The sequence below is a fragment of the Triticum dicoccoides genome, chromosome 5A (assembly GCF_002162155.2).
Source record: "Triticum dicoccoides isolate Atlit2015 ecotype Zavitan chromosome 5A, WEW_v2.0, whole genome shotgun sequence".
NCBI classification, from domain to species: Eukaryota; Viridiplantae; Streptophyta; class Magnoliopsida; order Poales; family Poaceae; genus Triticum; species Triticum dicoccoides.
The window spans coordinates 78,472,683-78,487,090 of record NC_041388.1 but is presented as its reverse complement, the minus strand read 5'-3'; the positions used below and the strand labels follow the sequence as shown (position 1 = coordinate 78,487,090).

Sequence of the window (14,408 nt, the reverse complement as noted above, 5' to 3'; positions counted from 1 at the left end):
TCCAAAGCCAAAGCCAAAGAGGAACACAAGAAGCATCCCAGCTACTAAGAAGAACAAGGCCCCAGTGCCTGAAGCTGCAGAAGAAGAAGAGAATGTTCTTAGAAAGCTCAAGCCCAAGATCCCAGACCACAACGATGCTCATCCTGTGGCTGAGGATATGAAACTCAGGAGAGATTCAGGGCTCCGGAAGTGGAGAGAAGCAGACCCGTATGCTTCAAGGAGAAGGACTGCAGTTGACTACAGGTTTCACACCAAGGAGCAGCAAGACTTTTATGAGACAGTGCTGCTAGACAAGAAGCCAATTGTCTGTGATATGAGATGGGTTGATTGGCAATACATCAAGGACAACGAAGAGTACTACCCTGGAGTGCAGAACAGCTTCAAGGCATGTGGAGTAGAGGACTTTGTTGGGCAGAAGCTCACAAAGTGGAACGAGGAACTCATCATGCAGTTCTACTCCACAGCCCATTTCTATCCAGATGGCAGGATTGTATGGATGTCAGAGGGTACGAGGTACCAGTCTATAGTTGCTGAATGGGCTCAGTTGATTAATGCCCCAGAAGAGCATGACGATGACTTGGACATTTATGCCAAGAAGAAGATGGACCACAACTCAATGTCAAACATGTACAAGGAGATTCCAAATGAAGCACTTGATACGTTCAAGTTTGGCTCAATACACTATCTTCTGTCAGGGCTGCCAACCATCAACTGGATTCTTAGGCACACCCTATTGCCCAAGTCTGGAGATCACAAGATGATCAGGGGCCACGCGATCAACTTGCTTCATATCTTTGACGTGCCACAGAAATTCAAAGTCATGAGCCTTATGATTGAAACAATCAAGAGGACAGCAGCAGACCAGAAGAGGAGCTGTGGATATGCCCCACAGATTCAGGAGCTCATCAACTCTAAGATGGGCACGGGCATATACTTATTGGACAAGGAACACCTGCCCATCCGTCCAGACATTGAAGATAATCAAGTGGTCATGACTGAGAATGAGCCATCATCTGCCCAAGCACAAGCCAAGAAGGAGAAGGCGAGGAAGGAGAAAGATGCCAAGATGCCTACTCAAGAGGAGGCATCTGAATATTTCCTGAAAACCAAACAAGAGCAGCTTGGTTACTTGATTGCATCCACCCTGCGGATTGAGCAAGGACTAGCCACCCTAACTCAGAACCAGACAAGCTTAGAGAGGATCATGGAACAAAAGTTCTATGACTTGGATGTCAAAGTGACAGAGATTCAAACTGCAGTGGAGCAGCTCCAGGATGACATGCAGGAGAGGAGAGGCAAGACTACAACTGATGCCTTTGCCAGAGTGCAACGAGGTCTGAGGTCGTCTGCAGTGCCAGTTGCTGACCCCAGAGCCACCACGTCTGCACCAGCTATAGCCTCAGTTCCACCAGCTCCAGCGTCCACTTCAGCCTCGACTCCGACCACGTCTACAGAAGGCTTCGTCCTTGGAGTGCTCCGGACTCCACCACCACCTGAAGATCAAGCCTGAGTGTCGACTTAGCACTATGCATTTTCTAGGAACTTTTTGGTAACTTGTTGCCAAAGGGGGAGAAAATGTATAGATCATAGGCTTCGAGAGAGAGTGTTGCTTTTAGTGTTGCTTTTATTCTCTCTTGTTTTATTTGGTGGTTTTTCGAACTTTGTTTGCTTTTGTGTGAGATACTATGTCATTGCTCGTGAGACATTGATGATCATGTGTTTGATCATAAGCTACACTTAATGTTTGCTTAATATTATCATCTTATCTATCTTATGTGATCATTCACTATTCTTGGTGATGAGTGCATGTATTTCATTCTTATCATTTTAAGCGCTCCACCAAGATGTATGTGACATGGAAGAGTAACCCATGACTCTAACTCTTTGTGCATTTGCAGTCCAAAGCAAATTTTAAATATGCACAAATTTAGGGGGAGCTCTTACTTGTCACATACTTCTCAAAGTGACGATATATTTCATGCTTATTATCATTTGTCGAAGCTTTGATCTATATGTTGTCATCAATTATCAAAAAGGGGGAGATTGAAAGTGCAACTATCCCTAGGTGGTTTTGGTAATTCATAACAACATATAGCTCATTGAGCTAATGCTATTCCAAGATGACTATTTCAGGAAAGCTCAATGATTGGCATGGCATGGATGTGAAAGTGGAACCCTCAAAATGCTAAGGACAAAGGATTGGCTCAAGCTCAAAAGCTCAAGACTCTTCTTTTTATATTTTAGTGATCCAAGATCACATTGAGTCTTTAGGAAAAGCCAATACTATCAAGGAGGGATGAGGTGTTGCTTAATGAGCCTCTTGCTTCATGTTCTTAGTGATATGCTCCAAAACCCTCAACTACTTTCCCATATCCACATATGAACTAAACCCTAAGCCAAACTCGGTCCTACCGATTCTTTCTATCCGGCGCCACCGAGTTTCACTTGTCATAAGCCACTGCCAAACCCTAGCAATTCGGTTCTACTGATAGGGATCTCGGTCTCACCGAGATGGGATTGCAAACTCTCTGTTTCCCTTTCGTAACTTTTCAGTCTCACCGAAAGAGCGAATCGGTCCCACCGAGATTGCAGTGTAAACTCTTTGTTTCCTTTTTGTAACTTTTCGGTCGCACCGAAAGAGCAAATCGGTCCCACCGAGTTTACCTGACCAACTCTCTGGTTAGCTTATTACCAAACTCGGTCTCACTGAGTTTGTGTAATCGGTCTCACCGAGATTACGTTATGCCCAAACCCTAACCATATCGGTCCTACCGAGTTGCATGTCAGTCCCACCGAAAATCTCTAATGGTCACTAGGTTTACCTTTTCGGTCCAACCGAGTTTGTTGATTCGGTCCCACCGAGATTGGAAAACTGTGTGTAACGGTTGGATTTTGTGTGGAGGCTATATATACCCTCCACCTCCTCTTCATTCGTGGAAAGAGCCATCAGAACACATACACAATTTCAACTTATATGTTCTGAGAGAGAACCACCTACTCATATGTTGAGACCAAGATATTCCATTCCTACCATATGAATCTTGATCTCTAGCCTTCCCCAAGTTGCTTTCCACTTAAATCTTCTTTCCACAAAATCCAAATCCTATGAGAGAGAGTTGAGTGTTGGGGAGACTATCATTTGAAGCACAAGAGCAAGGAGTTCATCATCAACACACCATTTGTTACTTCTTAGAGAGTGGTGTCTCCTAGATTGGCTAGGTGTCACTTGGGAGCCTCCGACAAGATTGTGGAGTTGAACCAAGGAGTTTGTAAGGGCAAGGAGATCGCCTACTTCGTGAAGATCTACCGCTAGTGAGGCAAGTCCTTCGTGGGCGATGGCCATGGCGGGATAGACAAGGTTGCTTCTTCGTGGACCCTTCGTGGGTGGTTGCTTCTTCGTGGACCCTTCATGGGTGGAGCCCTCCGTGGACTCGCGCAACCATTACCCTTCGTGGGTGGAGCCCTCCGTGGACTCGCGCAACCGTTACCCTTCGTGGGTTGAAGTCTCCATCAACGTTGATGTAGGATAGCACCACCTATCCGAACCACGGGAAAAACATCCGTGTCTCCAATTGCGTTTGAATTCTCCAAACCCTTCCCTTTACATTCTTGCAAGTTGCATGCTTTACTTTCCGCTGCCAATATACTCTTTGCATGCTTGCTTGAATTGTGTGATGATTGCTTGACTTGTCCTACAATAGCTAAAATCTGTCAAGAACTAAAATTGAGAAAATGTTAAGTTTTTATTTGGTCAAGTAGTCTAATCACCCCCCCTCTAGACATACTTTCGATCCTACAGAGGGCTTTCAAATAAGATCCATTCTGAAGAGTTTAAAAAAATATGTTAAGATTTAACCTTTGAAACTTAGTATGAGCGACCGGCAAAATCACAACTTAAAAATGGCTTAAAGTTTCAACTCTGAAATTTGATACGAGCGACCGAGAAAATCATAAGTTTCAGATACGAAATCGTAAGTTTCAAAGATTAAAACTTACTATGCCCTCATGCGGGATCCAACTACTTTACGCATCGCGAGAAAATCATATGGCCGGGAAGGGCTGAACAAGTGCGTGCTCGCGCACCCCTGCATGCCCCTGCAAATTTTTATCTAGTTACGAATCCAAGTAAAGGGGAAAAAATGGAATTCACTCTTTTTAATATTAATATATTGTCCTATATCAGGAAAACAAAATGCATATGGGTCGGTGTCTAAAGGAGCGTCTAGTGGTATGTAATCAACTGAAGATGCACATGGAAGCAAGTATGGCAATATAGTCAGCTCGTTGGGGGTCGAGACTTCCACGACTTGGGAGAAGCTAGGACCCATTATTTGTCTATTCAAGACCACCGCGCTCCTAGCTCATTCAGATCTATCGCCGAGAAAGGGTGTTAATCCTTTGTTCGGAGCATGCATTCATTCTAGTGCGCCGGTCGATTTAGCATACAATCCAAATACCTAGCTGGTTCCTTGTTCTTTTTTTGTGGGAAGGGGAAAGCGAGGTCAGAAACCAAAGCATCATGGTTGGAGGAGCTATGGTGAGCGCCTCGACGGGAGTTATGAACTCCCTCATGGTGAAGCTGGCTAACTTGAAGGAGGAGAAGAAGGTGCGGAAGGAAACCAATAGTCTCAAGGGCGAGCTGAGCACCATGGAAGCTCTCCTGTTCAAGGTTGCCACGCGGGATGATCCAGATGTGCAAGCCAAGGAGTGGACAAGGCAGGTCCGCGAGGTGGGCTACGACACAGAAGACTGCATCGACATCTACGTGCAGCAGCGTTCGGCGCCAGCACCAGATAGCAAGCCCCCCAAGCTGTTCCGGAGGTTGCTGGACAGGAGATCGTCCGCAAAGACGCCAGAGTTCGCGGAGGAAATCACAGAGCTCACGACCGTTTCAAAGACGCCAACGAGAGGCACAAGAGGTACAAGCTGGAGAATCTGGGGACCAACGACACCCTTGAAGCCGATGAACATGGACCCAACAGCGCCATCATCCCTACCCAGCTGATCTACGAGGAGGAGCCTCGCCTTGTGGCTATCGATGGGCGGACAATGGAAGTTGTTGACCATCTCATGGGAGACAAAGAGCAACAGCTGAGGGTGGTATCGATCCATGGATTTGGAGGTCTTGGCAAGACCACACTTGCTAATGAGGTGTATCATGAGCTTCGGGGGAGATTTGAGTGCCATGCTTTCGTGTATGCTGGCCGTAACCAGCACATACGGACCACTCTGTTGGAAATGTTGTCTCAAGTCAGCGACGGGCAACCTGCAGGCTTGGAATCAATGGAGGAGCAGCAAATCATCAAACAACTAAGAGAATCCCTCGAAAAAAAGAGGTGCGCATCCACCAACTATATATGTTGTTTTCCTGCTTTATCGCATCCCTAGCTAGTTTACATTTTTCTGTCATATTAGTTCTTCCGTGCAGTGTGCTCTGCTATCTATTTCGACGTACTAGTACGATGGATGCATTTAGGTTGACCAGCTATAGCTAGTCACTCGCCATCCCAACTAGGCGTTAGGTTAAATTTGCCTTCTTTATTTACAAATATGGGCGGCATGTCCGAAACCATGAGAAATTCGAAGGTCGAACTTCCTTGCATTTGCAAGATGCAGAAACAAAGGTCTTCCATACTAGATTAGTACACAAAAAATACCTTTTGTGATATACTAGGTAAATGCCCGTGCGTTGCAACGGGGAGCACACATACTCTAGTTGTTCAACACCAATCATGTTTAACATATAGCAGCTTCAGAGTTCTCATGATTATCAAGTGTTTTTACTTCTGAATCCAAACTGATGGCCACTGATGCACAATATGCAAAGCCTAACATGGCAAGAGTGAACTACACCATCCATGATTATCTTCGACAAATTCCTGAAATACACAATAAGGTCGCTTACACAAAACAACAACCAATGCCCACATTATCTAAATATGCCCATTTTTTTTGCCTGAGCTTTTATGTGTAGGGGTGTGCAAGTAGGGAAGGGGATTTCTGAACAGTTCATGGTGGGGAACAGTTGGCCTGATTTTGAGTGTAGACAACCAACTTGCGCTAGCCGCTTGATCAAATGTTTGAGAGTGATACAAATTGATGCCTGGCTAAAGCTCATATTCCTAGTTTTCCCTGTCAACATGTAGCTGACCAATTCCTCAACAAAAAAGGTATAGCTAACCTTCTTTGTTGGATTATGCATACAGCTTGTTCTTAGATGTCATCATTTGTAAGGGCACTCATCCTTTGATGCCTAATTAAAGGGTTTAGAAGTACTAAATCAAGTAATGGTGATGTATTTTGTTCTTTATCCGTCCGAATAGTAATTGTCTTTGACCTCGTATATGATTTGATCTTTTTTGCTAATTAGTGATCACAATAAATGTTAATAGTAATCAAAGAAAATAAATGAAACTAACATTAAATCATGCAGTGCACCTAGTTGATCTGTACGATTTGGCAAGAACAGTGGGTAGAATTCTCTTATTTTCTGATGTCATGTTTAGCAACCTGTAGGTTAAGAAAGAAATTCATCGATACATCATGACAAATGAAAGTTGCACAAATATTTGCTATTATCTCACACATTGTAGGGAGATAGTAAACCAATTAATTGATACATCACAGATTCATGGCCAAAATAATAATGGACAAAACAACCTACCTTAAAAGGAATCATCAAGGGTGGAGCGCCTAAATCCATTAGGGCATCTCCAGCCGCGCCCACAGGAAGGCCTCCCCAGACGATTTTTTCGCGCCGGCACCAAAAAAACGGCCCAGTCGCGCCCCCAGGAGCCCGATTTTCGCCGGCCTGGGCCGAAAACAGCGTCGGCGGACCCAGGCCGAACCCGGCGGGCTGGGGGGCGCCCGGGGGCGCCGGGGCGAACTGTTTTGGCGCGAAACAGCCGCGGGCCCGCCGCGTCAGCGACACGGCGCCTCGTCTTCCCCCAACGGCCTCGGTTCCCGCGGGGAATCAATGGCAAGGCTGCCGCCGGTCAGCCTTGCCATTGATTCCTCACGGGCAGCGCGTCACGGGACGACGCACCGACGCCTCCCCTCCCTCGCACGCGTACACATGGGTGCGGCGCGGCTATATAGCCGGTGGCCTGCACTCGCCTGTGCCCACACCAGCCCCGCCCCTCGCCGCCGCCCAGCTCCTCCCTCTCCCTACCTCTCCCGAGCGCCGCCGCCCAGCCCCTCCCTCTATCTCTCTACCACTCCCGAGCCCGTCGCCATGGCGGAACGCTACCCCGGAGACGAGGCGGCGGCCAACGGCTTCGGCCGCCGTTCGCTCCGCGAACAGGAGTCCTGCCTCCTGTTCCAGGCGAACATCCCGGCGCCGCCGGACATGCGCGCCGGGCCGACGGGGTGGAGGCTCAGCGCCGGCGGAGTGCCCATTCCCCCGTTGCCCGACGTCGTGGCGAAGCCGAAGTACTTCACCGAGGAAGTCGAGGTCGTGCGCACCTCCCTCACCGACGCCCAACTCTCTCTCCGCCAGTACGCCGCCGACAACCACGCGGCTTGGGCGGCGTATTTCGAGCGCCGCCAGCAGCAGTGCTTGGCGTCCACCAACGGCGCGCCGGTGGTCGGCGGCCGGCAGAACAGCGAGGGGCACCACCTGTGGTGGGGCGTCCCCGGCCGCACACTCGAGGGCGTGCTGACGTACCTTGAGGGCGGCAACGACCCGCCGTTGGCGTACCCGGCGAGGGCAGCCACCCCAGCGCAGCACCGACGCGCCGGGCCATGGGCGCCAAGGAGGTTCGGGTCCTCCTCCTCTTTTTCCTCCTCCCGATCTTCATCGCACTCCTCCGGCACTCTGGCCCTGCTCGGCGTCAAGGCCGAGCCCGCGGCGGAGACGCCGCTCGGCCGGCGCACTCGCAGCGCCGGCATCGTCATCAACGAGGGCGGCCGGCGCGCCTACTCGTCGGCTCCTCCTCCGCGCTTCGTCAAGCCAAAGACGGAGCCGGGGCTCACGCCGGTGAAGACGGAGCCGGGGCTCGCGCCGGTGAAGAAGGAGCCGGCCGCGCCGGTGACGACGGAGCTCGACGACGACGACGCGGCCCTGGAATGGGCGCGCAGGGACTCCATAGCGATGGAGAAGGAGCGCCTGGAGAAGGCGAAGGAGCGCCAGTGCGCCCTGCTTCGCTTCGCGGAGCGTCGACGCGGCCGCGACGAAGGCGGAGTCGTCGTCATCTGCGACAGCGACGACGACGACGACAATGCGCCGCCACCAGTCCGCCATGGCGACGCCGGGCAGGGGTCCAGCAGGGGCGCCCGCGTCAAGGAGGAGAAGGCCGACGACGACGATGGCGGCGACGGCGGCGACTTCAGCCAGTTTTTCCTTTAGATTAGTTTATGTATATGTGCTATGTAATGAAAATCCGCAAACTTCGCCGAAATGTGCCGAAATTTATCGTGTTTGGCCGAAATTTATCGTGTTTGGCCGAATTTTATCGTGTTTAAGCCGAACTTCGCCGAACTTCTTTTATTTTAAAAAGTGCCTAGCGGCGGCCCTGGGGCCGGCGGCTGGGGACCAACTCACCCCCAGGCTCAATTTTTGCGCAGGCTCATCCTCAGGCGACGATTTTAGGCGCCCCCTGGGGGGCCAACGGCTGGAGATGCCCTTAACACCTGGGCGTGAAAATAACTTCCTTCTCATCCGGCAAGATCTGGAAGATTACACCAGCACAACATCATCAGGAAGCTCCTATGACATGCTTCAGAGCATAGTATTCTTCTAGCATGTCGCGGTACATGGTGTGGACCTTGCACCAGTACCTGGTGGTGCTGGCCATGCTAGTTGTCAGCACCACGCCGCCCAGCTCAACCTGCGCCCAGAGGCGTGTTCATCTTCATCATGGGCGATGCACACCACCGCGTCAGTCTGATGCAACTTCTTCTACTGCAACAGCTCGACCTTCGGGGCGTCACTGGTCAGCTCTCACCATGCTCGAGTCCGCCCCGACTTGCCGGGCTGCCCGGGCCGTGATTTATGCTGTCTTGGTGCCAATTCTATCGGTCAATGGAGGAAGATCGCGGCGAACAGGCAGACCTGCGGATGGGCTCTGAGAATATCGGATGGCGCGGCGACGGACGTTGAGGGCTAGATCGGACAACATGGCGGATGGGATGCAAGGATCATGACGGGGTTAACATTTGAGAAAGCATAGGCTTTCCTATACCCTTTATCTAGCCATTCATTTTTACATCGCGATTCGTGCGAGCAACTTTTGTCTTTTTTATTTCTCCTAAAAATAGAACAACATATGAACATGAAACTTTGTAGGACAACAAAACATTCTAATTAGAATGTGGGGTTGAAGTCCATATGTTGTCTTGTTTTGAAGGAACAAAAAAAAGAAAAATTTGTGTTGTAAGTTAGTTGTGTCGCACGGATCTCAAAGCAGTATTGAAGGGTATAGATAAGAGGTGTCCAGAAACCCGTGCTTTATAAATCCGCGTTCGACCTGACGGAGGGCCAGGTCCCGCTCAACAGCCGCCAGGTAACAATAGAGCACATGAGCGATTTTGCACGCGGCCATCCAAGGCTTTTCACGTCGGATCACATGGTCGTGCGTGGGTTATAGGCAATTGGAAGCCCAATGGAAGGCGGCGGATGTCGACTGATCGGATGTGTGTATATATATATACACCAGTACCGAAGAGAGAAATTTTCTCTTTTGAGGGAAAAGAGAGAGATTTTTGGAGGTATAGATGGAAGGGATCGAGAGATATTTTAGGAGTTATAGATGGAAGGGATCGAGAGATATTAGCGTAGGTAGGGATCCCACGAGAATTGTGTGTGTGCGTCTTGTCGTGATCTACCTTTGATTTGTAGGAAATTATGCTGTGGCAGGGACCAGGGAGACCTTCCTGTTTGAAGATTGGTGGGGATGAAAAATCGGACGAGGAGAGGGAGGCAGCGTACGTCGGGATGGGACGAAGTCACGAAGAGGTTGGAGGAAACGTAAGAGGAAAAACGAAACACTACGTTTTTTTAGGTAGTAGAGAAGATAAGTGACGGGTCTGTTTAGGACACATCTAGATGTGACATACCTGATGTCCATTATGTTTGTGGTCTATTTCTTTTTGTCCTAGCTTTTTTTTTGTTCCTTGTTGTTGCGTTATTTGTGGGAGTTTAGATATGACATCTTTAGAAAACATCTAGAGGTGAATTAGACAAACCGATAACTCATACTCCCTCCGTGCTAAAAACAGAAAGTCAAACGGTGTAAAATTTGACAAGGTTTATAGAAAAAATCATCAACAACTATAATACTAGGAGCCTGTTTGGAATTGCTCCATCCTTCCAAAATCAGCTAAGCTTGACCCCATTCACTTTGGAACGGATTCACCCAAGAGTTGCAGCTCCACCATAGAGCACTGGATCATGATTGACTTCCAGCTAGCTCCAACTTCAAAGAATGGGAAGTTTTTATGGGAAAAGTCTATTATGAGGCTGCGTGATGCGAGAAAAAAAATAAAGAAGTATCCACTTACCGGTGGCAATGGTGGAAAAAAATGAAGGTTGTTGTCCTCTGCTCGGCCTTGTTGTGCCACATCCGTCTTTGATCATTTAGCTCTGGCGATTCTGATGTTTGTCGGATTGATTTACGGCCAAGTCTAGCCGACGTGAGCGTCTCGGGCACTCCTTGCACTCGTGGGTGTTAAAGTCACAGTGGTTGTGTGTTACGGTATTGGTGACGGGGTCGCCTACTGGGTGATGTTGGGATTAAGTGGTCAATGGATGTCGGGGGCAACGGTCTTGGGGCTTGGTTTTTTTTTTTTTTGCGGGTGGTCTTGGGGCTTGTTGATGGATACAGTCATCCGCTTGCTATACTATTAGCCATCCTCTAAGAGATGATAGTTCTGAGTGTTTTTGTTAGGGGTAACTAAACTTCTCAGAACTTTATCATAGGTAACTGAACCACATGATCACAAATGTCCCAGCAATTGAGCCAATATCAGAAATTTAGGAAAAATAACCGTTATGCTCGAATCGAACTGTTTCCTACGATATCTCTAATAAAATTCATATTAGAAGTTTATTTATTCATGTTTACTATATCACATTTGATCAAAACATTTTTTAGAAAGAAGGAGCACCGTAGCACTCGATGCGCGTAGCCATTTATTAACTTACTCAGTAATATGGTTATTAAATCTGAAATTCAACAAAGTAAGAGGCAACAGAGTAAAACACAAAAAAATCATCATCTGTCGCATTGCTTACACAATATCCAAACAACTCTTTTGATTATTTGTTTGGGGCACCTAGGTAACTGGGCATCTTGATTGGGAGTTGTATGTTTTATCCTGTGATGGCATTGCTTATGTTTTATCCTGTGCGCAACTAGATTGAGGTTCTCTTTAAGATGTTTTTTAGAAAAAAAAAGAGTGCTAAGAACTTTATTATGAAAGATTCTGTAATTTCTTTGCTTTCAAATGTTCTGCCGAGCTATTGATGCTGATTGGCATGTCAAATGGTCTTTGTAGTGCCTCTTTAGTCAGTTTCACTTCATGCAAGAAAGAGATGGCTGTTGGTTTGAGGTTAAAACTCTCATCCTCAAATGTTTTCCACTGATGTAAGATGGCAATCATTTTGAAAATGCAATCAGAAGGTTTGCGCATTTTGAGTTCACATGGTCTATGTATTCAGTTCCACTTCTGTAAGAGGACTTATGTGTGCGTGATTCACTTATCACATTTTGAGTTCACATGGTCTATGCATTCAGTTGTCATCTATTGGATTAGTCCTTGTATACCTTTTTGTTTGCAACCCATCTTACTGATATCCGCTAAATATACATATTAGGTACTTGATTGTCATTGATGATATATGTATGCCATCGGTCTGGAAAGTTATCAAGTGCGCTTTGCGTGATGGTATGCATGGAAGCAAGATAATTACAACAACCCGCATTCACGACGTGGCCAAATTATGTTGCAACCGTCCAACTGATACTATCTATCCGATGGGTCAACTTGGTGAGGTTGACTCCAAAAAACTGCTATCGAGCAGGATATTTGATTTGGAAAGAAAACCACCATCTGATTCGGACGGTTTTCTGAACGACATATCCAAAATATGCGATGGCGTACCACTAGCCATTGCTGTCATGGCTGGATTATTATCCAGGAAGTTTTTGGAATTGGCAGATTGGAAGAAGGTTGAGGAGTATGTTATGTCAGGGCTGAAGCAGTACTCCATGCTGCAAGGGATAAGAAAGATACTATACCTTAGTTATTCGGACCTTGCATTGCCACTGAAGACTTGCTTGCTGTATCTGAGTATCTTTCCCAAGTATTATGAGATCAAGAAGGGACGCCTGATATGGAGATGGTCTGCCGAAGGATTCATCCCAGCAGGCGAAGCAAGTGCTTGGAAAAGGGGAGAAAGCTACTTCAACGCCCTCATCAACACGAGGCTAATTCAACCGGTGTTTGGCCACAACGACGACCAGCCTGTGGGATGCACTGTCCACGGCGTGATCCTTGAATTCATCGCGTCCCTGTCGAGCAAAGAGAACTTCGTCACGACGGACGCTGAATTGGTTCTCGCTGCACCGCGAGACGCGATCCGCCGACTCTCCCTCAGCAGCAATCAGGACGATGACATCCTCAAGTCAGAAGCAGACAGTATGAACCTGTATCAAGTCCGGTCCCTTACCCTCTTCAGGATCGCCAAGTGGATGGAACCTCACCTCATAGATTTCCAGTTGCTACGGGTGCTGGATCTGGAAGACGTGGAAGGCCTGAAAGATGAACATCTTGCTGCTGGGTTAGGCAGGCTGTTCCTTCTCAATCTCAAGTATCTGGGTCTTGGCGGAGAAGGTGTCACTGTGCTCCCAAAAGATGTTGATGAACTCTAACACATGGAAACCTTGGACGTTAGACGGACCAGTGTGAAGAACCTTTCTGCAGCAAACAAGCTACCAAAGCTAGCCAGCCTGCTCGCCACGGACGCCAATGTGTTGCCAGCAGAAGTTGATAAGATGCACGAGCTGCAGGAATTCTCCATGGTCAGCATCGGGGACCAAAACTCACTGGAATGCTTGGCTAAGCTTGCCAAGCTGAAGAGGCTCAGGACTCTCGGGGTGAAGTGGTGTTTCGCGGATGATAATGGCAGCACAGAAGCTCAGAGGAAGAGCTTCGTGACCTCCCTGGGCGAGCTTGGCCTGTCGAGCTCATCTGGAATCCCCACCTTTGAGTCCTTGTTCCTCGATGCTGCTGGCGGTACAAGTTCCCTGGATTTTCTGGTGAAGTCTTGGGTGCCTCCGCGTGCTCTTCAGAAGTTCATGATGACGAGCCCAAACTGCTACTTGAGTGGAGTTCCAGCAAACATGGCACTGGACACCAGCTCGAGCATCACCCACCTAGAGATCGCCATTGCTCAACTCGGAGACGAGGGTCTCAAGGTCCTGGGCGAGCTGCCGCTTCTGGTGTTCCTCAAGCTTCGCTGCCTACTGACCACAGAGAACTCGCTGACCATCACGGCCGACAAGTTCCGCAGCCTTCAGGTGTTCAGCTTTGAGTGCCAGGACGGCGGCCTGGGATTTGTCTTCGGAGAAGGTGCGATGGCACAGCTTCGAAAGCTTCGGCTCTACTTCAAGGCTGGGGAGGAGAGCAGGCTTCAGGGAGTCGGCCATCTCTCAGTTTCTTATCTTTGCCAAGTCCACACCACCGTCTACTGTGCAGGCGCTGGAGATTCTTCCTTCAAGGATGCAGAGAAAACCATCACAGAACTGCTATCCAACCACCCCAAGGAACCCACCTTGGAAATCACCAAGCATTAGAAATCACAGAACTGAAGGATGACTAGAAGCTGGAAAAAGGTATGTTAATCCAAGTAGTATTAGCGCTAGCGAACGATCTCCTACATGACTTCTGTTCACTTTTTGTTGTTTCCTAACACACTCATTTGCTTTGGCAATCCAAAAATGTCGATACCGTGATGAACAGAAGACTACTTGGCAACTATTTCCCGAGACAAGGAGGAGCGTGGACTGAAGGAGAAGACGTCGCTTATGCCAACTTACCCATGCAGTCTCTCAGCTTTTTCTCTCTAATCAGATAAAATCATCTATGCCTTCATAAAACAGGCACAAGTTTGGGGTTGCCTTTTTAGGCTTTACCAAATTGGTTTCGTGTTCGTGATCCAACTTTCAAGATTAAATATTGTATCATTCAGAATACACAACTTTCCCTTTGTTTCATGCTTCTTTATTCCTCGGCAAAGTCCTGGCGTATGATCATATTCAGGGCAGGGGCTCGGATTCGCTGCCTTTGTGTGGCTAAGTTCCAGCTACATTAGCCTGACTTAGCCAGTGTAAAGCGTCCGATAGAATAAGAGTGGCCCAGATCGATCCACTGTGGACGAGCACTGTTCACCGACGCAGCAGTTCATT

General features: G+C 48.1%; 1 protein-coding gene across 2 annotated transcripts; it reads left to right on the top strand.

Annotated features, from left to right (window-relative positions):
- Nucleotides 1-4,277: 4,277 nt before the first annotated feature.
- On the top strand, nt 4,278-14,195 carry LOC119299453 (disease resistance protein Pik-2-like). Of its 2 annotated transcripts, none has more exons than XM_037576685.1 (3): nt 4,278-5,336; nt 11,816-13,835; nt 13,966-14,195. In XM_037576685.1, exons 1-2 carry the CDS (start codon nt 5,050-5,052, stop codon nt 12,870-12,872), a joined length of 1,344 nt encoding a protein of 447 aa, XP_037432582.1. In that variant the 5' UTR covers nt 4,278-5,049; the 3' UTR covers nt 12,873-13,835; nt 13,966-14,195. The 2 variants fall into 2 exon arrangements, with proteins under 2 accessions (XP_037432582.1, XP_037432581.1); XM_037576684.1 differs by having other exon boundaries at nt 13,963-14,195.
- Nucleotides 14,196-14,408: the final 213 nt, after the last annotated feature.